This window comes from Bacillus rossius, chromosome 3 (assembly GCF_032445375.1).
Source record: "Bacillus rossius redtenbacheri isolate Brsri chromosome 3, Brsri_v3, whole genome shotgun sequence".
Classification (NCBI taxonomy): domain Eukaryota; kingdom Metazoa; phylum Arthropoda; class Insecta; order Phasmatodea; family Bacillidae; genus Bacillus; species Bacillus rossius.
The window spans coordinates 84,135,982-84,163,068 of record NC_086332.1 but is presented as its reverse complement, the minus strand read 5'-3'; the positions used below and the strand labels follow the sequence as shown (position 1 = coordinate 84,163,068).

The 27,087-nt window shown below is 35.9% G+C and overlaps 1 protein-coding gene across 1 annotated transcript; it reads left to right on the top strand.

The window, feature by feature from the left end:
• On the top strand, positions 1-19,830 carry LOC134530982 (uncharacterized). The gene is made up of 2 exons (XM_063366383.1): positions 1-498; positions 16,724-19,830. Exons 1-2 carry the CDS (start codon positions 124-126, stop codon positions 17,222-17,224), a joined length of 876 nt encoding a protein of 291 aa, XP_063222453.1. The 5' UTR covers positions 1-123; the 3' UTR covers positions 17,225-19,830.
• The last annotated feature ends 7,257 nt before the right edge of the window (positions 19,831-27,087 follow it).

Here is a 27,087-nt window from a genome sequence, read left to right as displayed (position 1 = left end):
TGTTTTTAATTTGTTTACTTAATTTCAGTTTGATAATGTTTATTTTTTCTATGATAATGTTAATGTTTTGATGTACAGAATAAGCCAGTTTTGTAATTTGTGTATCATTAAGTGCTGTGCGTGATGTCTATCGAGTGGAATAAAACTACAGTTGAAATACTGATTGAATCGTATAAGGCAAAGGAATGTTTGTGGAACTTAAAACACCCCCTTTATCGCAACAAAATTGCACGGAGAAGTGCACTTCAGCAAGTAGTGGCTGAATTAACAGGTAGGAAAGACGGCGTTAGTTGTAATGAAATCACGAAAAAATTTAACACACTACGCACTCAATATTTATCAGAAGTGAAGAAAATCAGAGCAAGTGAAAGGAGTGGTTGTGCAGCCAGTGAAGTGTACAAACCTACAGTATGGTGGTTTTCGCGAATAAATTTCCTGCGGAATGTTTTACAACGCCGAAGAGTTGTTTCAAACGTGCTAAAACACTCACCTAAAGAAGTAAGCACAGAAAATGTTTTGTTTTATCTCTTTTACGTCTATAAATTGCAGGGTAATAATCTAGGAGACGGTTGCAACCGAAAGAAAAGCAAATACAAATATGAAAATAACTTCCTGATTATATTTTTAGTCCATCTGTTAATCAGCATTGTGATATTTTAAGGCAGTGTCAAAATTTATTTGAAATATTACTTATATGTACTTGTCTTGTCCCCGGAAAGTGGTCATGATATGAGTAGGAGTGAAGAAATAAGGGGAATGTCATATATTGATAATATACTTGATAAAATAATTATTTAGTAGTTAGTAAGAAATTGATTTGAAATAAGTGGTAATGAGTGTACTATGCATGAGAGAAATGCAAGGTCTTATTTATTTGAATTGAAGGGTCAATCAATTTCAAATCATCCAGGGGTCTACACCCCACCCCCTCAGATTTTCTTGAAATTTTTTTACAGCACCTATGAACAAATATCATAACGTATATTTTTTATTTTGGCCAAATTTACTTTAGTTTTTATTTTATAAGTTTTTTAGAAAATGGTGCATTTTAACTGATCTGTTATTTGAGGTGCAAGATGAAAAAGGCACTTTTCCGTAAAAATCTAATTGTAAAATTATTTAATACTAACTAATGAATTTTACAATTATTACTTGAAATTTCATCAGGGTTCCAAAAATCAGGTAAAAAATAACATTTGACTCATATTAACCCTGTTTTCACTCTTTAAAGTTGGCGCTCTGTAATTTTTTTCATCTGTACAGCGATTTCCGTACATGTTCATAACTTTTTTCTGGCTGATCCAATGAGGCTGAGAAATGTCACATTTGAAAGAGAATGAAAAGTACTATAATAATATAAAACAAAATTCATGGGTATTTGATGTTATCATTCGATAAAAAGGGAAAAACATATTATATTGCTGAAAAGATGCATGTTAGCTGTAAATCATTATCAAATCAATAGTTAGAACAATTATATTAATTTTATTATTACACATAACAAATATCTTATACACACTAATAGGCCAATGAAACTACGTAATCATATAGTTTTAATTTTGTAAAGGTTACTACTTAGGATTTTTAGGTAACATTCAAGTGTCGAGTAGGTAGTTAAAGTGTGTTAAAAATTATAGGTATTAATAAAGTTATTTAATTTTTTGGCTTACCTTTTTTGTTGATATGAAACTTAATATTTCCTTGGCCAGGCAGCATTAATGTTTTTAAAAAAAATTTTTTAGAAAGACTGAACATCATTCGTCCAACTTGAGCACTTAGGTAATTGTGGAACATCTATGGAGCAAATTATGTTTGTAAAAGGGACCCAGCACTTATCCTCTCTTCCAACATTTTGGTTTTCTGGCCAAACAAATGTCTGTGATGGCCAGTGAGGGTGCATAAAATTGATATAAGCATCTTTATTGTCATCATCAAGCTCCAAAATGAGTCCAATGAAGCACTTATTTTCATACACACAGCCTATGTAGGTATTTGGTTGGAAATTTGGAAATTCTTTTTTTTGCGATAAACTATACATAGATGAAAAATCTTTGTCACTGCTTATCCGTTTTGCTGCTATTACAGTATTAGATAGTGGTTGGAAAAAATGGAAAGATCTTGTGCCAGGTACAGTTTTATGTTCACTAAAATGCTGAGTCAACTTTGGTTCTACATTTTCTACACTATCTATATTAATGAATTGAAATATTATTTTTGAAAAGTGTTTGCTACAAAACTTAAGCATTTCTTCTGGTGTGCAAATTTGGTCTTTATATGGTCTTTGGAGGTTGGCTCTTGTAACAGATCGTTTAACTGAGCCACCTATACCATCACAAGCACATTTTCCATGGCTTGTGGCATGAAAAGTCCAGGAAGCTTTTAGACTAAAATCTGCTTCATGAAAACAAAGATTGACTAAACTCTTGAAATTTTTGTATTGTGCAGCACAGCCATTTGTGATGTATTCTACTGTTGTTACTTTTGGTTGTTTTGCTTTCATGTAACTGAAAATTCTGCTTTGTACTTCATAAAGAAAGTTTACATCATGTTTCATGTAATCTGATAAAAAGCAAAATGATTGCTGTGAAACAGAGGAGCTATCATTGTCTCTGTAATAAACTACTACTGGATGTAGTGTGCAAGATGCATGGGACCAATGATAACTTTGAATCTCATCTTGAAGGATAAATCCGTAATTTTCAGAAAAATCCATAAAGCAAAGCACTTCGTTTTGGGATACATTTTCTTTCCTCTTTATTATGTATTCAGATGGTTGCTTTGAAATATAAGAATGAGGTATCAAGGTTTCAAGTTTTTCATTTAAAAGTGTAATGTATTCGGACAATGGTAGGACCATTGTTTGAAGCTGGCTCCGGTCAGTATTTGTCCATTACTTGAACATTATTTGGTCTTTAACATCATAGTCTTCCAGTGTTGTTTTAACTAAATCATCCAATTTGTCAGAATTAGGACATTTATCACACATTCTTAACATGCATTCTCTTTTTACATCTTCACACATTAACATTTTAGTTAATTCCTTCAATTTTATTTTATCCAGATTCATTCGACTTTTTGATGAATGCAACAAACATATAGGTACTGAATGAACTCCTCTTTGATTAACTGTTATACACCACTTGGGCCAAGTTCACAAAACTTTGATAGTCCAATTTTGGCATTAGGGTACATTTCTTAAAAAGCTGAGTACAGTTTGTCAAGATTACAGAGCATTAAACGCTTTTGAATATGGACATTTCTTGCATGATCCTACTAAATTCGTCATCCTCATAAAAAGCTTTGACATTTTCTAATACATCAATATGAACTTTGTTTCCTTCTTTTGGCTCAGGCATAGACAAAATCCCTCTTGTTTGTCGCAACTGGTGTGCCTTTGTAACCATGTATTCAGTCACTTTAAATTCTGATGCAGTTTTCTTCCTCGACCATGATTGGGGTGTCAGAGTTAAAATTTTAATTTTTTCTCTCTTACTTTGGGTGATTATGAGCTTCTCTTTAATAGCATTGACAAGGTTGTCAAAATCTTGGGCCTTTTGTGCTATTGTGGATACAGCTTCTGTTGATGAATTTGAATCATCAGATTCTAACTCATTTTCTGGTAGAGTCAAGACATGTGCAACCTTTGATTTTATTTTACATTTAATTTCACTGACTTTTGGTTTCGCATATTTAACCTTGAATCCTGTTGAGAGTGATTTTACTTTTATCGGTGAAACTCCTAGTGTTGCCATACTTGTGTCTAAATCGTGCTTTTCTAAAGCTTATTTGGACAGTGGATCAATGTTTTTAATATTTACTGACGTTAACATGCTACTGTCAAGGGAGTTGTCACTGCAACCGTTACTTATTTCGTCACCGTCATCATCGTCTAAAACAATTTTTTTCCTGCAGTTGTCAAAAATCTTTTTGCCAGGAACTAACACTGCACTCCTTTTTTGCTGCTTTTTACTGCTTTTTACTGCTTTAGCAAATTTCAGTGAAATTGGTCTTACGCCTGCTTTAATGACTTTTTTGCGGACATTGTTTGGGTCATAACACTTTTTTTGGTAATTTTCATAATATTCTGTATAGTACAGAAAGTGATATAAGCATACATCAGAACTAGGTGTCAAGGTTCTTGCTAACCTCCAACTAAGGATTTCTTGTACTTGATTTGGTAAATTTGAAACTAACAGAATTTCTTTCTTATCCATAAAATTGATACTATGACAATTAGAATTGGTGATCAGGCCCACACTACACTGTTCTTTAGATAATAATGGCAACTCTTCATCTGAACTAATTTTTACAGTTAGTAGCCTACATGAATTGGCTAGTCTTCTCTTGGCTGGTCTTCTCTCCGCTGGTCTTCTCTTCGCTGGTCTCCTCTTCGCTGGTCTCCTCTTGGCTGGTCTCCTCTTGGCTAGTCTCATCTTGGCTGGTCTTCTCTTCACTGTTCTTCTCTTCTCTGTTCTTCTCTTCTAGGCTTATCTTCACTTCGGTCTTCATTTCATTATTTACTTCTTCCTGGCCATTCTTCATTTCATCCTGACCCTTTATTATTACTCCTGTCCCTTCTTCATTTCCTCTAGGCTATTATTTGACTCACTCTTCTTTTCTTCTTCATGGTGGTTCTTACTCTCCTTCCTTTCACTCTTCATTTCTTCTGTAAAGTTCTTATTACTGGTTACAATTTCTTTGTTACAGTTAATCATACTGGCTAACTTTTCATTACAGTTATTCATACTGGCTAACATTTCTTTGTTACAGTTCCTCCAAATGGCTCTTATTTCTTCCAGGGAAACCCTTATCTCCCTGTATTGCTCGACACTAAATTCCTCAGAAGCCATCTCTCTAAAGCATAGTAGTTACTAATTAAACAACCTAAATAATTATTTTTCCTAATTCTGTTCTTAATTTTTAAATGACCTAGCCGAACCTTCTAATTAAACTAACAATAACTCTATTACATTCAAAACTAACGCTACTACAGTATACTCAAACTAGCTCTAGAAAATTCCAAATTCACTAAAGTTCTAAATGCTAACTTTACTCTCGAAAAACTAATTCCTATTTGTTAACTTTATTCTAATAAAACTAAATCCTAAATCTATTAATTAGGGCTATCCCACTTCTGACACCAAAATGTTACGATTTACCACGGGTTCGTAAAGGATAGCCCAATTAAAGATTTATTATCACACACACAGTTTTATTTATTGCCACTACTTATGTCACTTACAAATAATCTAAAAATGCTAATTAATCAATTGTACTTAATAAAAATGTTGCTTCCTCCAGTCACTCGTTTCTCACAATTCACACGCCTCGCTGGGCCGCACCTCTGGCACAACACTCGCCGCAGCACCCCTCGTGGTCCTCCGTCGCAGGACTCTGTCGCAGCACTCCGCCGCCGCTGTCGCACTTCCCCTTTGCCGAGATCCCACTCGGCGCTTCGCTCGGAACTTCGCTCGGGACTCCGCCACACCCGCGGCACTATCGTCCAGAAACTTTGCAGCGGGTAAACTCCCGTCTCCACTCACTCACTCACTCACTCACTCCCTGCCCTGGAAACTTCGTCCAAGGACCTCGCTACTCTACCGCACCCCTGGCACTATCGCCCCGGAAGCTCTGCTGCGGGAAGGTTGCCGCCTGAACTCTCTCTCTCTGAACTCTACTGACTCCCTGCCCTGACGTCCTCGGGCATATATATAGGCCCTGGCGCAATTCCAGAACTCACGAGAGCGGCCGGGGCCAGTCGCGTTATTCCGAACTGTCCCAACGGCAGAAATCTCTCGAAAACACGTGTCGGTGGCTCGCGTAACTCCGCAGCTGGCAGGTTTTGGATGTCAAACTAACAGTGCCGCACGGGGGGGGGGGGGGGGGGGGGGAGATAAAGCGGCGACCCAGGTGCGACCGGCACATTTCATGTTACGCCAGCCGCCAGCCAGCTCTGCACCTGCGCATGTCGTGGCCTTGCTCACATTCGTAACAGTATTTTAAAAGTATTTAACCTGAATTGGCCAAATGTTCCAAACGTCAAACTACAGATTAACTACTTGAAATATCGCAATGCCCGTTCACAGAATAATCCAATATGAGAGGACCTCGAAAATACTATTTTCAGAATTTTATACATATGTATTGTATCAAAAAAAGCATTGTCTCCTTGCTAGTAATTCAAGGGTACAATTTGAATTGACAAATGTACTTTTCTATTACAGTGGACTTTCGATAGGCCAACAACTAATGGTCAGGAATGCTCGATGGTCCAGCACCAGCGAGGAATGTACGGACTTAAGCTAAAAACCTATAAGGTCGAAACCCTTTTACAAAACGCACGTTTTAAGTGGCAGTCGGAAGCGCTGCAAGTGTGCTGCCCGGATTAGCCTACAGCATTTGGTGCTGTTTGGAATCACTTGGAAATGTTAGACAGGCTTTGTTTTCCTTCAGCAGAACTCAGCAGTCATTGACAAAAAAATTAGTTTTGCATTCTTTAAATGATTTTTGCCACAGGGATGAATTTTTTAAAACAACTTTATGGCCCTACACCATGCTGGTTTACACTGTATGTTATATAAAAGCCTCAAGATGAACAATAAAGATAAATATATAAACACATGGAAAACAAGTCAAAATATAATTTTGGCTTGTATTTGTAATGAAATATTTAACCTTATGTTCCTGCGAAACATTAATTGCCGCCAAACACCATGCTAAGGTTGTATTTTCTTTACTAATTAGTTTTTAGCAAATGTGATACAGCCTGATAACCAAGCATGTTCAGTACTCCGGCACCTGCGCAGTATCAAGCGTACTAGATATCGGAAGTCTACTGTATTAGTTTGATGAAATTTATGTGTTATGATTGTTCTACACTGCACTATTGAATTTAACATTTCACTAAGGCTCTAAAACACCATTTTGGAAATGTTTTAGAGGCTCTGTTAAATGTAAAAATTTGTACTCTTTTTTTTCCTGAGCAATGAACATGCATATAAACAGATACATATACATACCTGCAGATTTACTGCACAATGCATAATTATAGTTTGTGCAATGTTCATTAATGTTATTGTTTACCTAAGTTAACTTTTTATTTACTACTAATGTTGCTTAATTATCCTGCATAGGGCAATTTCTCAATTCCAACTATTCAAAGAAACTAGATGGACCAGGGAAATTTCTGGGGTAAATATAATTTGGAATGAGAAAATATAAATGGAAATGTTTGTCTAATTATTTCAGTGAAAACCCTTTACCTTAATAATGAAATAACTTAAGAATGGAAAAGAATCTAAAAAATATTGTCTAATCAGAGTGATAAATCTGCTGCTAGAAGGAGGGTGTCCATGCACGGGCGCAGGTAAAAGGGCTGGACTGCTGGAGACAAGAGGCAATCCCAAGCGAGCGATACTATGTGTATGAAATAATTTTTACTAATCTTGAGTGAGGTCGTAATTCACAATGGGTGATGAGAATACGTCACAATAGACTAATAAAAAAATCAAAGTTTTATCCCAAAAAAATAATTAAATGAACGTTAACTCAATTTTTTATGTTACTAGCTAATGCCCGGCATGTGTTACAGTGCCTCAATCAATCTCTCTTTCTTATTATCACTATCTGTCTCTTTATGTATTTCTCTATATCTCCTTGTATATCTGTCTTGCTCCTCTATATACCTATATATGTGTGTCACACTATAGTAATGAAAATATTAAAAATCTTAAGTTTTTACCTATCTGTATTTTTATCTATCTTTTTATCTGTAAAATGTGTGACACAGAGGGATATATAAAAACATGTGTGTATTCAAATGCAACTTTATGTCAGAATTTCAAAGCAATTGGTGAAGAACTTTGGGAGATATAATATTTTGAATGAAAGAACATTTACATTTTTATTTATATGTACTTTTTTATTCTTTACCTTGGTTATTTGGTTGTTTTCATAAAAAAAATGTATACAAAACAAGATAACTTATTTATTCCTACCCAAACAATTTTAACAAGTTTTATATTACTTATATTCTATAAGTAAATTACTAATGAAAAATTTACTAACCCATTTACAAAAGAAGATAACTTTTTTATTTCTATCCAAATAATGTTAATGTGGTTTAGATTTGCTTATATATCCTTTTTATAAATATTACTGTAAGGTTGTCTAAACTAAATATGGTTGTTTGAAACATATTGTGATACATTATGTGAAAATGTTGCTTTATTTCATTCTGAAGTATAAGATTGGTGACTTATCTTGGCTTATATAATGCTCTCAAAAATCATGACTGGTCAGACATTTATAATACTTGTGAAGTTAATATTATGGTTGATCATTTAACATCAACAATGAATGAAGTTTTCAAATAATATATACCTATTACTGTGAAAACAACATCTAAGTATCCTAATTGGTACTGAAAACAACTCATTAATTCATTAAAACTGAAAATAAAAGGGGGGGGGGGGTGGTTTGTCTGTAAATTCTGTTTACGGACGATAATTTAAGTGATAGCATCATAAGAAAACATTGATGAAAAATTGCATTCTTTTTAATTTTCAAATATTATTTACAGTTTTTGCAAATTTAATTTAAATAATTTGTTTAAATATAATCACGACAATTAGTTATAGAAATAAACTGAAATCAAATCACTTTCAATAAATTGTTAATTTGAAATGACGGAATTGGACAAATAAATTAAATATTTTTAATTGCTGCTTTGATATTATAGAAGATTATCTCGCACAGTGGTTGGCCGGTTCTTGCACGCTCGGCTCAGGCAGAATGTGACAATGAGTCATGCTTTTTCATGCGTGCAGCCGGCGTTCATCAATTTATAAGACGTTATCACGTCAAAAAATCATAAATTATATAAATGCAGCATGAATCCATACAGTTATTCCTTGTGTTCTCAAGTTTGTAAAGAGCCTAAGTTACTCATTACTAGAGATAAAAAAATATGACTTCAAAATATTAATAACAAAACTAAACAGAATCCCAAAAATTTCTGGAATTATGTCAGAATTATGAAGAATGGCTACAAACATCAACTATCCTATAAGGTCAATGATTCTATTACAAATAACCCTTTCATAGTGGTAACTGTTTTGCTGAATATTTCTCTAGTGTCTATGTAATTCCAACCTGTAACAATAATCCACCAACTTCTAACTTAAATAGTTGTTCCATCCCCATGGCTAATATCACTGAGTCTTGTTCTCTGGAGTATTAAAACATTAAGATCAACTTAGTTAACAGGTACAGAAGGCAGACCAAGTTTTATTATAAAAGGCCGCTCTCTAATTATTGCTCCTCTTCTACAACAAATCTTAAAAAGTAGTATTAACAGTGGTATTTAACTTGCAATATGATTTTTAAAAAAATTAAATTCTCTAAATTAGTATTGGCAAGTTAAAATATTGACTAGAAAAATAAAAAGAATTAATTCAGTTTAAAATGAGACAATGCAGACAATTTTCTTTGTGCAAGCAGATCTTACTGCTTACTTCTTGAAGGATAGTAGGTTGGGATATCAAATCATTATAAAACTTGTTGACTGGACCCGAAATCTAATCTCATATCTCTCTTTCTTTCTCTCTTCCTTCTCACCCCAAGCAAGTTACCACTACATCGTTGCTTGGTTTGGTTTCTGTTTAGAAAATTCTGGAAACTTCACAATATATTTAACTTAAACATTTATCTTGTATATCGTAACTTTAAAAATTGGAGAATGTATTTCTTTTATTTTTTTTTATTTTAACATTGTATTTCAACAAATTAAATACTTTTGTTTACTCAGTAGCAGCACATTATCTCCGGTTCAAAGTAAGGCGATCAACGTAAAATTGGTTAGTGACTCCTAGTATATTTCCAAGGCAATTAATTATTGGTACCAAAATAAATCCTCTGTGCACAAAAAAAAATTATTACTTTTAAGAATACTAAAATGTTCTTAACATATTTATATTATTTATTTCTCAATGTAATTAGAACTACAGTGTTATACAATGAAAGAAAAGAAATCACTTATACAAGTAAGTGTTTGCAAGTGGGTATTAGTCTTCCATTTTGAGTTGCTGCAGTTAAATTCCTTTTAGATATTGAAATAGAAGCATCATTAAATATATTTCAATACTCTATAGATATTTTCTTTTTCTTTACCTCTTACCTGTTAAGCTTGTAGATAAAATAATTTTTGGATATGTCAGTGTTCATTGGAAATTCTTTTCATTTTTATTCAGTATTCAACATATATATTTATATGTGTGTGTGTGCGTAGTCGTTGCAGGTAATTTACGGATTTTATCGGGATAATAAATTAATTTTATAAATGGGTGCCATTACTTGATTGGGGCATATGGACCCGGCTAACCACTCCCTCTCTGGGTCTTGACATGACCCGTGTAGGTGCTAGGCCCGATTTCTCTATATATAATAAAACACTATGTCCGGTGGCACGAATCAGTTAAAAAGTTGGTCCAGGACACCACGTGTGCTGGACAGAATCAACGTTCTTAGAGCATGACAAAAAATAGTAATTATGTAAAGCAATCTACTACCGGAATTAAGCACTGAAGTTACGTGAAAATGATTTATAGAATTTAAGTGAACAGATGGATGTGGATCAGTAAATTACAAAGTTGAAGACGATGCGTGCATGGAGCTCCTTACCTCGGGTAGCGGCGGCGATAGACTGGGCTCCTCTCAGCGCGCTCTAGAGGCAAGACACCGCCCATGTCCGGCCGATGACCATTTAAAATATTTGAAAAAGCATGCCACCGGGAAAAGGAATGACTACACACAAACCTTACTTACATTTAGCCAAATGGTTATAAACAATATACTAATTAATTAATTAATTAATTAATTAATTAAGGCCCGCTTCGGGACTGTTCGGCAATGTTTGGGTCTCGGGATATTTATTACATTGTAATGAAAAGTACCTGTCTTGAAGTGTGAAGTGGTCACTCCGTCCGCTAAAAACACAAAACACTAGGGAACAAGTAAAACAAATTACATATCAATTTATTTACTTAACCACTTAACGTTCCATTAACATTTTCAAAAGCTGTTCCGAAAAAATCATTTTTTTTTATTACAAAATAGAAAAGTACTTTAGAAATGTAACGAACAATAGTTGGGCTCTTTTTTTTTTAAATTTGTTTGTTTATGAAATATGAAGGACGATAATTTTACCACAGTTTTATCCTGAGTTAACTCGGCCAGTCATTATGTCGGCGTAAATATGTTTTTCTTGCAGCGGAAATGCAAATCATGTAATATTGTGTCATATTTTGTGAATCAATTTTATTTCGAGTAATTAATTACATTTACATTAAGTTATAACATATTATTTGTAGGAAAAAATCCTTACAAAATGTTGATGCAAAATGTTTACACAGTATACACTAATGAAGAGTAAAAAAAGTTATATGTATTCCAAAATTACATATGCCAGTAATAAATGGCCAAAATATTAAATAAGAACAATACAATTAATAATATGCATGAAACAAAGTTTACATAAGTACACATTATTTGTCACACACAGTCTGGAAAAAACCCCATAAAAATGTCTCAAATGTATAATACTTTCTATAATACGAAAATAAAGTACATGAATAGAGTTTTATATAATACACATTATATTTTATGCATACCCTTGCTACAGAAAACCACAAATAAATGTTATATTTTAAAATATTTTTGCTAGTAATGGATACACTTTATAATGAACATGTTAAAAAACAATAAAAAAAAAACAAATCCAATAAAAATTACCTACATGCAAAACTGTCTAAAGCGAAATGTAAATTCTTACCCACACGCTATTGTTGTTTTAGGTAAAAGCTATGTGCTGTAGCATTGATTCTATATATTTGATGTAGTGTGGTACACTCTAAAACAAGGAGTAACGTACAGAGGCACATTACAGTCTGGGCAGAAATATCTCGTTTCCCTTCGAATTCTTTTGCCCTTTCCATCACGCACTGTACTGCACATTCCACATTGTTTTGTTGGATTAGACTTTTTCTCTGTTGGAGGCAATGTTTCAGGAAAATGGCACCCTGTTAGCCTCATTGGTGGAGGTGTTTTCCCAGGACAACCATGTTTGGCTGCGAATTCAGGATGGTGGCATTTCTCCATGGTTAGTTTCACTAGCTCCATCCGATACTGCAGCGCTGACTTACTTCCTCCAGATTTCCTGTACAATACAAATGAATTCCACAGTGAAAGATCTAGAAGGTGGAAAAAAAATTTTCCTGTAGTATTTCTTGCCTCTTTTCCTCGGAATGGCATAGTCTAACAGATATTGATCTACACGATCTACTCCTCCCATGGTATCATTGTAAGCAACTACCACTTTTGGTTTTAATTTATCTTCGCCTTTTTTTGTGACCTTCACCATTTCAGTGTTATGTACAGTTGAAATCAAGCAGATATCTTTTTTGTCTTTCCATTTCATTACACACACCTTTCCACGCTGGTACCCGGTTATTTCCCCTTTACGCAACTTTGTCTCTCGCAAGGCCTTGTGGACATCTTTTCTCGTTGGTCTCAATGCCCCATAAACATCTGTTTTGTGCGAAATCAACAAGTCGGCTAACTGTGGCGAATTATAAAAATTGTCCATTGTTAGGCAATAGCCTTTGTTGAGTAGAGGCTTGATGATATTCATCACAACTTGCGAGGATACTGATAAATCAGTGAACTCATTCCCAAGCACAGTGCCTTTCCCTGTGTAAATTATGAAGTTCCAGACATACCCTGACTTAGATTCACACAGAAGGTACGTTTTTATACCATACCTGGCTCTTTTCAAAGGAATGTAGTGAACCCATCCCAAACGGCCTTTATAGAGAAGCAGGCTTTCGTCTATTGTGATGTGCTGACAAGGCGTACACAGGTTACGAAACTTTTCAACCAGAATGTCGTAAACAGGCCAAATTTTATTCAGCTTAGGACTGGGGTGATTGTCTGGATTGTAGTCTTCATTGTTGGAAAAATGTAAATATTGTTTTATCTGTAAAAACCTTCTTGAAGACATACATTGTGGAAAAAATGTAGTCGAAATTAGTGGATTTTTTTGACAAGTACTGTGTCAGTTCGGGTTTTTTACAATACTTTGCAAAATATTCAGAGCAAAAAAAAACACGCTTTTCATCACATTGCACAGGTTGCCACACCCGATTTGAATTACCAGGTGAGTTCATTTGACACTGATTAGCATATCTATTTGTTTCGTCAGTAATAAGTTTCACAAGGTCATCGTCAAAAAACTGGTGGAAAAACAAAAGTACGTCAGCATCCTCACTTACTATGAAATTCACTGCAGCAGTACCATGGAATGCATGGTTTGGGGGTGCCGGTGATGCAGGAACAGTGTTGATTTTGCACCACTGACGTGCAGACTGAAGAACATTGTCACTTTCCGAATCTGAACTGTCAGAACCAGCGTCAGAACTTGTGTACACCGTATCACTTCCACTTTCTGCTACAGCATCTTCTAAATCCGATCCTTCAATATCCACTAACTCTTCTGTTTCCATTTCAAAACAAAATAAAAATCACTGAAAGAAATTCACAAATTACATTTTACATTCGTACCCGAATACAAAAGAAAACATCGCAAAAAGTATGACAATATCAATGGCAAAACTCACTCAAAATAAAAATAAAAATATTCAGTTCATATATTCATACAATTATTTATGAAATACGAAAACGAAAGAAATTGTCTACTTGAGTGTCGCAAAACTCGCGAAAAAACAGTTTGTCTCTGATCACTGCACTGGGCACGGTAAGGTAATCAAATCTAAATAGATACTGCACCCTGGCAAGGAAATAATAAACTAAATATTTGTAAACAAACAGGTGTAAGTTACGAACGTTTCATGAACACGATTATCATCTTGCCTGTCGGCAAGCGCACAGAGTTGCCATCTCTGTTACAAAGCTTGAAGTGTACAAAGATAGTCGATATGTGCCGCAATCTACACGGAAAAAAGTAAACTACAAGGGCGAAGAAACACGACGGAAATATTCGAGATACATAATGAAGGACAGCAAAGTGAATTGTGTCAGGAGTATACTCGGGTTAGCATAAAATTATCACTTTATATAACCCGAGTTAATTCGGGTTAACATGTTAAGTGGTTAATTTACGGGAATGAAGCACTGAGATTACTGCTCCCTCCTGTGGTAGTTTCTGGCGCTCTATTCAAACTGCTGTACATATACACGCATAAGCACGGGGGGCAAATTTGGAATAGAGGGTGATGGTGGGAGAAGAAGGAGTATGAAGCGGCGAGGCATATCGGACTTGAGGGAGGGCGCAGCTTTGGATGACAACATTATATATTGTTATGAACGTGAGAGACCAGATCGCGATGCCAGGTTCAGAGCTGGCTGGCAGCCCTGTGCGGTTATATGTGCACTCCGCTGACATAAGGCATCCCACACACGCCTGGCCGGATTATAAGGGTCGTCGCTACCCCCCTCCGCTCCCCGCGCAACGTCATGCCTTGGTGCTGTTATATTTCGCTGAGCGACCTTGGGAATTCCATGGACCGCTTGTGCAGACTGGCGATAATGAACGCCACCCTTCTTGACTGTTGGGGTGTCGGGTCAGGCCGGAATGACACGACTCGCCACAGCTGCTCTTGTCGGTTTGAGAAGGGCGCCTCAGACTACTTAAGCATTGACGTCGGCCTCTGTGGCAGTTCAGCTAGCAAGTTTTTGGGTGACAGAGTCCCGCGATGATGAGTGCCGTGAGTGCTGCGGGTGTGGCGAGAGTTGGGCGACATGTTTTTGGCAACAGAGTTCCGCGGGGTGTGCTGCGTGAGTTCCACGGGGTGTGCTGCGTGAGTTCCACGGGGAGTTCTGTGACAGTTCTGAGCAGATTCCGAGCGAGTCCCGCAACAGTTCCAGAGTTCCAAGAGTTCTAAGAGCGAAGGGAAGTGCGACATCGGAAGAGGGTGAGAGAGACCCCTCAAGAGTGGCACGACGCGAAGCGACGGGATCGAGAGTGGACTGAGTGGTGCGAGACTGTGCTGTGTGTTTGGACAGGTGCGAGGTAAGGGTGAACAACTGTTGAGCCTAGCTCCAGTGAGGTGTGCAAACTGCGGAACTTGACAGACATTGAGTGACTTGCGAATAAACATTTTTATGTGCAAGTAGTTGGTGATAATGTATTTTTAAGTAAGATTATTTATTAGTGATGTAAATATTAGTAATCAATAAAACTATTAAAAAACTTAATTGGGCTATCCCTTATGAACCCAGTTCTCCCAACATTATTAAATAGTAACAATATAATGGAATACCCTTTTACATTCTATTAACTTGAGCCATTATGAAAGTTTTTAATAAGAGTTTGTTTTAACTTACTTGTGTTTTTTCACTGTTGATGTAGACACCAAATCTTGTGATACAGTTAGTTTCTTAATTACTGCAGAGCTTTTGAAAATTTTTGCCCTTTTGTGACACCTTGGTGCTACTTAGTCATTTTCACAGAAAATGAACACAAACTTGATTTTGCTTAAATTTTTAAACCTACTACACTAAAAGAGCATTTTCTAAAGATCATTTGCTTTAAAAAAAAAACCTGATCTGAACACTCATTGAACCCTTTGTGCATTAACCATTGTTAAAAAAATTTCTTTGCTAGCACTAATACACTAAATTCTGGTAAGTAATCATTTTTTAAGGAACTGTATTGCTTTTTTTAATTCATGTTTGTTCTTTTACTGTTACTTAAGCAACCATGCAGCATACAATTTAGCCTTTTTGTCATTTCATATTAATATTATCAAATTACCATTAAAACTCATGCTAGATTAGCAGTAGCTCCAATGTGGCGTATGCTTACTGAACAAGATAAATTTGACAGCGGATCAAACTGGTATGTATACTTAGGCCATGCCAAACCTTTGCTCTGCAGTTTGGCAACAATGAAGAGGGGCGAATCTCAACGTCATTTCTGGGAATTAGTCATGAACACATGCGATAGATGTCAACATGAAAGACAAGCTTTGAGGGGTGGGGTAGGAAAGGTTTGGGAAGGCAACAGAGCAAAGAAAAAAAGACCTGGGGGGGGGGGGGGAGCTATTCACTAACTTTTAAAGATGACCTTATCCAAAATTAAGGTTAGTAGCCATGCTATTGACTTTGAATATTTTCAGAGCAATTCTGTAAGCTTACATTATCACGCATAGTATTTTCCTAAATTAATGGTGGAATCAAAGGTGTTTTGAGATAAAATGGCGGCCCAATATAATAGAATGTACAAAAGTGAGGTTAAATAAGACATAAAATACAAGCAAATATTACTAAAACATCCTTCAGGAGTTCTTTTTTGTTCATAGATGCAGAATTGTCAAAATAGAGCATTGAATTGAGTGTTATTTCAAGATAATATTTATTATTGTAATGAAATTCAATCATATAATTATTTTTGTGTATTTATGTTTATGTTATAATCTATTACATCATAAATTTCAGCATATATCTATTTATGTTATAGAACCCTTGGTGCAAGATATAACTTCTTTGAATTATTTTCTTTCATGCTCAATTAGTAAGTGAGGCAGTAGTAACAAATCAAAAATGTTTTTAGTATAATTTGATTTGTATGTGTCAGCTTTTAGTGAATTGTGTAGCCATAGCAGCATACAGAACAATTGGCGATAAACTCCATAATATTTTGTTGCAGGAGTTGCCGCAGTTCATAGAGGTGCACATGCCCGAGACAGATGATGAGGACGAAGATGACAATGAATATGCTGGAAACTTGCCGCTGAATGGATGCCAGACTCTTGTGGGAGCTCGAGCTCTGTCGCCCACCTCTCGCTCGCTAAACAGTGACAGCTCACCACACAGAGAGTACGAGGATGAAGACAATGCAGTCACTCCACCACCAAAGTGTAAGGTGAAGAAGAAAGTACATCCAGATCCATCACATGTAGGTTTATCTCGTTTGCTGGAAAATGTTGGCAGAGCATTTTCCAGGCAGAAACCAAGTGATGAGGCAAGTCAATTTGGAGAATTTATCGCGTCAAAGCTCAGGCGTCTTGACAGTGCAGCGTTGCGGCTAGCAACCGAACACGAAATCATGAATATCATCATGAAAGCAGAGTTGCAGAATCTTGACACAAAACTTGATGGGGAAAATCGAGAAGGGCAGCCATATAAATTCACATCTGTAGGTCACTAAAAAACACTGGGTACATTTTGTGTTATATGTACAATAGTAGTGAGTGTTGGTGCTTATTTAAGTTGTTTCTGAACTGTTAAGACAAATACAGACAAGATTATTTACCTTACAAAAGAGATGATCATGCACTCTTGTTTAAGGAATGCTCTGCACTGTTGCACTCAGTACAAAATAATTTAAAATGTATGACTGTTATAAGATGTACATCTGGGTTAGTAGTCACTCACTCACTCACTCACTAGCTTGACTTCTGGTCCTGATGGACTGGGAATTGGCCAGGCAGGAATACAGTGTGGTGTACACTGTTGTGATTGTGACATTGAGTTGTTCTCAGGGTACTTCCATTTTCGCTCCTACCTGACCGAGAACGTCTGTCGTCTTATACCATCACTAGGTGTGTTTAATAAGAGTTTAGTTATTCATATTGCATTTCCTTCCTCTACCCTTTCCTCCATCATGCTGTACTTTGATTTGTGTGGTGATATTTAAATGTAATATCAAACATAACCCCATACTTGCTTCTATTATTTGCTATATTTCAATAGGTTAAAAGTTATAGCTACTAATCTAGATAACAACGTATACACAAGTTACTGTTGCTAAATCTCTGCCCAGTGACAAATTTTGACTTTGTAAACAGGTAGTATGCCAGCTGGGTTGTACAGTTACTATTTTTTTTTTCTGTAACCAACATCTGGGGTGCCTGCATCAATGACCATTTTAAAACATGTGATTTCATCTCAGTTTATGTTTCAATAACAGATAAAATGTCTATAGACTTAAAAAAAATTAGTAAAAAAATACTTTGATTTTTTTTATACGCCCATCGAAGTATCTTTCTTTGATTTGTGCTGTTTTGCAGTAATGATGTCAATAAATTATGGCATGATTTTAAGTAGTGCAGTCATAGATTCATAGTAGCTTTTTTTTTCTACATGTATTATTATTTCCGTGCACGCACAATGGCAACAGCATTTGTATAGAATTAAATACAATCGAAAAAAATAATAATGTGACAAATAAACTACAATATTTTGCTCTTTCCTTAATAGCTATTCTCTTCTTTCATTGTATATTTATCCCTGATGATGGCCCGGGTGTTCAGCCAACATTTATATTATGCCATCCCATATGTCATCAGCAGCTCTGGAGAGAAAAGCCAGAAAGAAGCTTTAAGGGCTAGTGTACCTCGTGTCTACTAGGATGCACTAGTGGCAAATCATGGCAGACACACATTTAGTAAACAACAGAGTCGGGAATTCTGTTAAACAGGTTAAATAATCTTTCTAATGATAGAAAATGTTAATATTATGCTTTTTAAATTAATATTAGAACTGAAATATATCTCCTTTATTAATAACATTATTATTTTGTACCTCAAAAATGTTAGAGCCTCTTAGGAATATTATGCCCAGGGCCTATTATGTAATGCGTTCTGTGAATTTGTTAAATTTAATTTTAGGTTCTTTAATAACATAATGTTACTTAACACTTATTTAAATGTACCTCAAATGTATTTAAACATGTATTAGTATTGTAAATTGATTTAAACAGGAGTAGTGTCTTGATTAAAATGTTTGTCAGCAAGCACACTTTCCTGATTGGAAAATGAATTATTTTGATTAACACACACTCTTATGGAAAAAACCAAATTTCATTAGCGCTCTGTTTTCCTGGAACGAATTATGGCGTTACTTCAAGAGCCTCTTATGTCCTTACCAAATGATAATGTGAGAATATGGAAAACTAGTGTTTTGCATACATACCAATAATTGGTGACCTTATATTTGTCCGAAATGTAGTAGTTTGAACTATTTATACCACTATGTTTACTCTATTGTTATTTATCACTATAGTGTTTCTCATGCTTAAGGTGGGTTTACGATTGAAAATGAAGAATTAGTCGTGTACTTAAGATATGACCCTGTGTATGTATACTAGCGGAATAGTTTATGATTGTAATGTTGGAGTTTCGACAGGTCGTACACAAATCATATTTTTGACTAACAGAAATGGTTATATTTTGTATTTTTCCTTAAAAATTATGAGAAGCATCAATCATAACACAGTAGAATGTATTGTTGGCACAAAATAATGTTTTCCTTGGAAAAGCAGGTTATGATATAGTATGAAATACAGACTGATCAGAAAAATCAAAAAATATTATATATATAATTTTATATAAATATATATATTTAAAAAAGCTTTGATTGGAATCTTTATTTAATTTAATGATTTTGGAAACTGATTATTCTGATGTGTTTCTGGTTAATTTTAGCAATTATAGAAGTTTATGAAAATTTACTTACAGTTTATGAATATATTTTTTAATTGTACAGCCATTTTATGGTGGCTTTGAATATATGTTAGTAAGCATTACATGAAATAGTTTTTAATTATTTCAGCTAAACATTTGTGATTCTGAATTGTGTACAAATTATAGGCTATGAGCTGAAATGTTAAAATTTATGAGTGCAATCATAGTCATATGTCTGATATTTCAATTAAGTAAATAACCAATTTCATTATAGATAAAAATTTTATGTCAAACAAATTATCAATCAGTGACCAGGGGCGGATACAGGATTGACTTCTGGGGGTGGGGGGGGGGGGGACACTGGGAGTCCGGATTGCCCCCCCCCCCCCCCCCCAAAAAAAAAAAAACCGGCGACCGGTGAAACTCCAACAGAATTTTCTTTTAATGTTAACGGGTAGCCATATAAATACCATTTACAGTTTTATAAAACTTATGTGTTTAATAAAATGATAAGGACATCAATAAATTATACAAGAGTAGTTTAATTCTTACATAGTAATTTAATCTAGTCTTAGGGATAGTTTTCTTTTATGCTTTCTGGCAAACACCTCAAGAACTTCCTCAGCTGTTTTCAAAGATACAAGATCTTGGTGTATGTGTAGTAGTGCCAGTCCGTTTAACCTCTCTTCAGTCATTGTGGCTCTTAGGTAAGTTTTAAGTCGTCTTAGTGTTGAGAATGAACGTTCTGTTGTACTGGATGTGACTGGGAGAGTGCAGATGATCTGAAAAAGTACTCTTAGATTTGGCAAATCTGTTGCCAGTTTGTATGCTTGAGCAGGATGTTTTGGCATATCATCGGGCTTAGATAACCACAGTTGTTTCCAAATATTCAGCTCTCCCTTCACAGCAGAAAAACAAGGTAAATCATCCAGGTAAAGCTGAACTCCATGCAGAAATGAATCTTCGAAGTCCTCTCCAAAGTCTGGTGACATAAGTTTGTTTAGTTCGGAAATTCGCGTCAATTGTGATTTTGGAAATCTGGAAGAGAGTTCGCAGATTAGATAATCTAAGAATGGTACGTAAATACTGATTCGAAAATACTCTTCATCAGACTCTACCTCAACATTTGATCGGTTTCTTTGCAATTTCACTACCCTTGGCTTTTTAATATTAGTTCCTAGATCATGAAATAGATCTTCACATTTTTCGAAGATAGTTTTAAACTTTTTGTTGCTGTGATGTCGGTGCTCTTGGATGCTTGATATTGTGTCATTGACTAGTTGCATTGCTCTGAATACGTCCATGTACTCAGCCTGTAACTTTCGAGACAGGGGTAAAGTGTTCCCTAAAATATCGCCTAGAACAACAACAGAGATGATAAACTCCGATGATAGCATGCAATGTAACAATGCAAATGCATTGCTCCCTTGAGATGATTTTTTAACTACACTAGGGTCTCGATAATCCGAGCTCCGATAATCCGAGTTCCCAATAATCCGAGTCAGTTTCGGGGGTTATGAGAAAGAAAAAAATATGAATTTTGCAAACACACATACATGTAGGGACGGCCAGGGCTATGTTGAGGAGGAAGGCCTGATGGGGTGAGTTGGGTAAGTGACTGTACATAGCAGGTAGCGGCCCACCCCTGTCAGAAGTCGCAAGCATCTATTTTTATAACATTGGGGGAAACCCCTTTTCTCCGTCGGCCTAGATCCTCCGCCCCCTCGTCACTTCCCCGCGTTCCCTCCAGAGGGTAATTGTTAGTTCCCATAAGTTCTTCGCCGTGAGCACATCTATGTAGTTACGTCCCAGTTCTATTACGAACCAGTATGAGTAAAAGAAAACATACTGAAATATCATTAAGTGATAAATTAGAAGCGCTGACGCGGGTTGATAAAGGTGAGCCGCTAAAAACAATTGCGCGTGATTTAGGAGTGAGTGCTGTTACTGTGGGTGACTGGAGGCGCAACAGACAGAAATTGGAGTTATGGCAAACTCAAAAATATCTTTCTCAGGCTACAACATCCAGATCTCGTATGAAAAAAAGTGAGTACGAAAAAACAAGTGAAGCTTTGTTTTCATGGTTTTTAGCACAGCGGCAAAAAGGTGTCCCTCTTTCTGGGCCTATATTACAAGAAAAAGCGCAGTATTTTCGTAATAAATTACAAGAAGGTGAAAGCAATTTTAATGCCAGTAAAGGATGGCTGGATAAATGGAAAAAAAGATACGGTGTGCGGCAATTGCATATCACAGGAGAAAAGCTTTCAGCTGATGCTGCTGGTGCTGAAAACTATGTTCAAAAATTTCAAAGCATGATCGAAGAAGGGGGCTACACACATGATCAATTATATAACTGTGACGAGACTGGGTTAAATTTTAAAATGCTACCTGACAAGAGTCTAGCATCCAAAGACGAGATTTCCGCTCCTGGGCATAAAAAGAGCAAGGAACGAATTACTGTTATGCCATGTTCCAATGCCTCTGGGACACATAAGCTTCGTCCCTTGGTGATAGGAAAATCAAAAAAACCTAGAGCTTTTAAAAATGTAAATATGAACGCACTACCCGTCGCATACAAAAATCAAAAGAACTCGTGGATGAATACGACCATTTTTAAAAATTGGTTCTTCGAGGAATTTGTTCCTTCAGTAGAAACTTTTTTAAAAGAACGACAATTACCGAGAAAAGCACTGTTGGTTATTGACAACGCTCCATCCCATCCAAACGTAGAAGAGCTTTCAAGTGATGAAATTAAAACTGTTTTCCTGCCCCCAAATGTGACTAGCCTCATTCAACCTATGGACCAAGGCGTCATTGCGACAATAAAGAAAAAGTACAGACGCATGCTTCTGACATATATTTTGCAAGAAGAAGAAATTTCATTAGTAGATATGCTAAAAACAGTTAATATAAAAGACGTTATCTATTGGTTAGTTGATGCGTGGTCAGAAATTAAACAGGAAACTATACAGAAATCCTGGTCAAAACTTATAAAACCGAGAGTTTCACAAAGTGAAGAAGAAGAAACAGTTGAAGATGACTGTGATAATATGACTCTATTGAATTTAATGGTGACAATCCCTGGCTGCGAAATGGAATCCAGTGCTGAAGAGGTTAAGAAGTGGTTAGACAGTGATGAAATTGAAGAATTGACAGATGAGAAAATTATTGAAATGGTCAACAACCGGGATGAGGACACCGAAAAAGACGAACAAGGGGAAGAAGAAACCAACAAAAAAATTAGCCATGCAGATGGGTTTCTACGCTTAGAAAAGGCACTCGAATACGTGGAGCAGCAAGATGACGTCACGCCAAATGACGTAATGTTTTTTAAGAAGTGGAGCACACGAGCAGCTGAGAAGCGAGGAGCATTAAAAAAACAAAAAACAATAATAGATTATTTTAAAAAATAATAATTATGTATATATTTCTAATCTGCCTTTCAATATGTTTGTATTTTATTTTTATTAAAACATCGACATACTATGTATTAGAAATTGATTTTGTGTGTTTTTATTCGTATTTCCAATAATCCGAGGTTCTGATAATCCGAGTTGGCCCCGGTCCCATCAAGCTCGGATTATCGAGGTTCTAGTGTATTGCTTGTAGTACTGACGGTAGGACAGGGAGATCCTCTAGAAAGGTAAGTACAGCATCATGCCGTTCAATCCATCTTGTTTCACACAGTTCCTTGAGAGTATGTTTCCCTTTCTTCAGCCTGTCTCCCATTTCTTGGTCTAATGCATGAATTCTCCCAGCGGATTCACGAAAAAAGTTTGCTACTGAAGAAATCACCCCTACAGCATTCCTTATGCTGGGCACCGTACAAGCTTTACTTACAGCCAAATTAAGTCTGTGATTAGCATAGTGAGTGTAGAGGGCCAGCGGCTCTAGCTGCATTATTCTAGCCTGAACGCTTTTAAACTTTCCACTCATATTTGACCCGCCGTCAAATGCTTGTCCATGACAGTTACGAATGTCCAGGTTCAATTTGGCCAGTTCTCCTAATACTGTACTTCAAATGTTTTCGCCAGTGAGGTCTACAACGCCAACAAACCTTATAAAGTCTTCTTTAATGGAATAAGTAGCAAGGTCGTAATAGCGAATACAGACAGACACGTTTTCCTTAATAGAATTATCTGTTGTTTCATCAACAATCAAGCTATATAAAATATACTGCATTCTTGATGTTAGCTGCAATTTTGTCTGTTATTACCTCACCACAACTCTGGATTATATCGTTTTGAGTGGTCTTGCTTATATACGTGCTGTTTTTGCTACATGACTCTATATGTGACAATAGGTCCTTGTCTCCAGCATTTACTCGAAACTTAAATAAAGCCCTAAAATTCCCTTCTCCATAGGACGACTGTTCTGTTTTTAAGTCTCCATCATCCCTGTGTCCTTAAGTGGAATATTTTGGACACCACAAAAAATTACCCTTTTTATGACAGATATCAATTTCTTTTTGTTTTCTTCGACAAGAGCCTTTTCTGCACTTCTGATTTGACAAATCACATCATGAGATTTTCCCTCCATCACCATTACAAAATTTTGGCTCGCTACTACATTTGCTTTATGGTATTTGGTGTTCGAATGATGTTTTAAAGTTTCTGTTGCCTTTTTGAAAGTACTTAAAGGCTCTACAACCAGTTTACCTAAATGAACATCATTCGTACCACCCTCAGATTGTCCAAAGAGTACGCAACTTTTACACAATCCTCCGTTAAGCTTTTTGCTATACGCGAGCCATGGATAGAGTTTCAACCAGTTATACTGAAACAACCTATTCTTTTTTCCCTCAAGAATCAAAGGAAAGTTGTAGTCAGTTGGAGGTACCCACGAGTTCTTCATCCATTGGTATATGTCTTCATTTGATAGTGAATTGAAACACTTTCACTGTCCAAAAGATATCCAAAGTCACAATCTAGCCATGAAATTGCTGGCACCGGCACCTCACTACTAACAGGTCTGTTTTACTTAAAGTAGATTGAGAACTAGTAGACAAAGAAGAGGAAGTTGTAGGCTTAATCTCATCCTGTTTATTCAAGGGTTTGGAGGAAATTGGTTCTGCCAGTACTTCGTGCTTCTCTGATTCTTCTACTATGCCCTACAAATAAAACACAACAATGAAATTCAAGTTTAGTTTTGAACCAAGAATCAAAATGTGGTACAAAGCATTTTAAGGCTAACCACAGTTTACAAAATGTTTCAATGAATTGGCTTGAATTTTGTATACAACCGCCTCTCGAAGTAACGCTCTAATTCTAATCCATTTCAAGAAAACAGAGCACTCATTAAAACAGCTCTAATCAAATATGTTTTCCCATAAGAGTGCATGTTAATCAAATTATTCGTTTTTCTATTAGGTAAATGATAACAGACTACCATTTAAATCAAAACACTTTTCCCCATTTAAATCAATTTACAAAACTAATTTATATCGAAAGACATGTTAAGTACATTAAATTAAATTTTGAATAGCTTGAAATTAAATTTAAAAAAATTCGCGTACCCCATTGTTCACATAATAACGGCTTGGGCCACTTGAGTTTTGGGCCAACATTCCTAAGTAGGCGCAAAATAAATAATATATTAACAAAAAAATAACCAAATTCAAAATTCTAGATGGAAAGTGTTCCTGGCACAATTTCGAGTAATATTTTACCGAATGCAACAAAAAAAAAAAACAGTTAATTAATTTTATTTATTTATTTTTTGAATTGATCCTGACCTTAATTTTCTTAAAACTGAGATAGGTACTCTCGCTCAAAAAATTATAAAAAATAATTTTATAAAATTTTACTATGCATGTTGTATGAACTCTCGATTTGTAATAAAATATTGAGCAATATGAAAACACGTTCCATTTTTTCTGATAATACTGTAAAAACAAGTGAGAAAATCCCGCGTTTTCTGGATACAAAATAGAGACGATCAACAACACAGTCATTCGTTGACAGTAGACAATCGGTTTTAGAGCTGAACACACTTTTCAGCTACTACCGTGTAACCGTACACTTTCGCGTTTGTAAACGTGTTTACGTAAACATGTTCACCTGAAGTAGTTCAGGGTCCCATGTAACCGCGCCCTAAATGTGTATCTGAAATGAAATAACACACCAGCGCGATCTGGTAGCGTGAGGTAAAATAGTGCTGAAAGCTTCTTTTTTTTTTTTTCACGAGAGCTGTTACTGATGTGGTAGATGGTGTGGCGTACTGTAAACATTGGCTGAACATGGAATGAAAATAAAGGAAGCGAATAGCTATAAAGGAAAGATCAAAATATTGTTAGTTGATTCGTCACATTTATTCGTTGCATTGTATTAACTACACAAATGATTTTGCTATTTTGGGCGCACAGAAACAAACATTATCATAAAAGAAAACAGCGCTACTTTGAATCTATAGTTCCGCTACTTAAAATCATGCCCCAATTAATTGGCGTCGTTACTTTAAAACAGCGCTAATCAAACCGCGTTACTTCGAGGGGCTTGTGTATTTTGGAATTAATTTTCCGTTAATCGTAGTGATTACGTTTCGCAGGTATGAATTTAGATAGTAATTATTGTTATTGCAAAGTCTCAAAATGAAAATAAGTACGTACACAGCCCTATATAATTTTGGGATTTACTTACCTTCGATTTTTTGCAGAAAAAACAATCCAAGCCCAGTTGTCTCCTCTTTTTCTTACTATTCATCTTGACAGCACTGAATTAAAAACACTAAATATAAACTAACGCATAAATAAAAATACAATAATGCTGTTGGGCGAGATGGTAACTCACTAAGCCACATAACCTGCCCTAGGTTATAGATACTATCCCTTCTGCCTGGATCCTGGAACATTCTTGGCCGTTCCCAACACTTCCTAGCAATCCCTGGTGGCGTTAGCTGGAACTACTTGTACTACCTTGAATCGAGATTATAGATTATTAGAAGTAACTTCGATGTGCGGCTCTAATGAATAAGTGCCGTAAAATGTAAACTACATGAACGTATTTTCATTAAATTACATAAAAATTTATTTCATGCACTAATTTATCCAGTGCATCTTTTAACCTTCTGGGGGGGGGGGGCACGTGCCCCCGTGCCCCTCCCCTGGATCCGCTTCTGTCAGTGACCATTCCTAACTGAAAAGCATTTCAAAATACACATAATACCTACCATTTGCGGTGCGGGTGGCTATCGACACGTCGGCTGCTCGGGCCTTTCGGCACACACTACTTTCTGCGTGGAAATGCACACACGGGCGTATTTGTTACACTAGTGAGGCTTTAATGAGGCATAACAACCTCTGGACCAGAGGGAGCACTGGTGGTCTGTGCCAAACTATTCATGTGGATAGCTATGCCAGTACAGAATGAATGTGTTAATAGTTTTGTGTATGTGTGTTGTCCAGTCTCAGATGGTTTTCTTAGAATATTATGGGGCACTAACCAATATGTAATATATAAATATATTTCTCAGGTGTAATTTTCGAAGATCAATATCTGATTATGATATCTGCTGTGGATACACACACACACACACACACGTTGGCGTCAGGTCGAGATGCTGCTGGTGAAATTACCAAGCTGTTATCACAGCTACCACGCCACTATAA

What these genes read in the sequence shown, in the direction of transcription:
- LOC134530982 (XM_063366383.1), top strand. Translation starts at nt 124, where the DNA reads ATGTCTATCGAGTGGAATAAAACTACAGTTGAAATACTGATTGAATCG. An exon ending in TAAAACACTCACCTAAAGAA is followed by an intron (nt 499 to 16,723) that starts GTAAGCACAGAA and finishes ATTTTGTTGCAG; the next exon opens with GAGTTGCCGCAGTTCATAGA.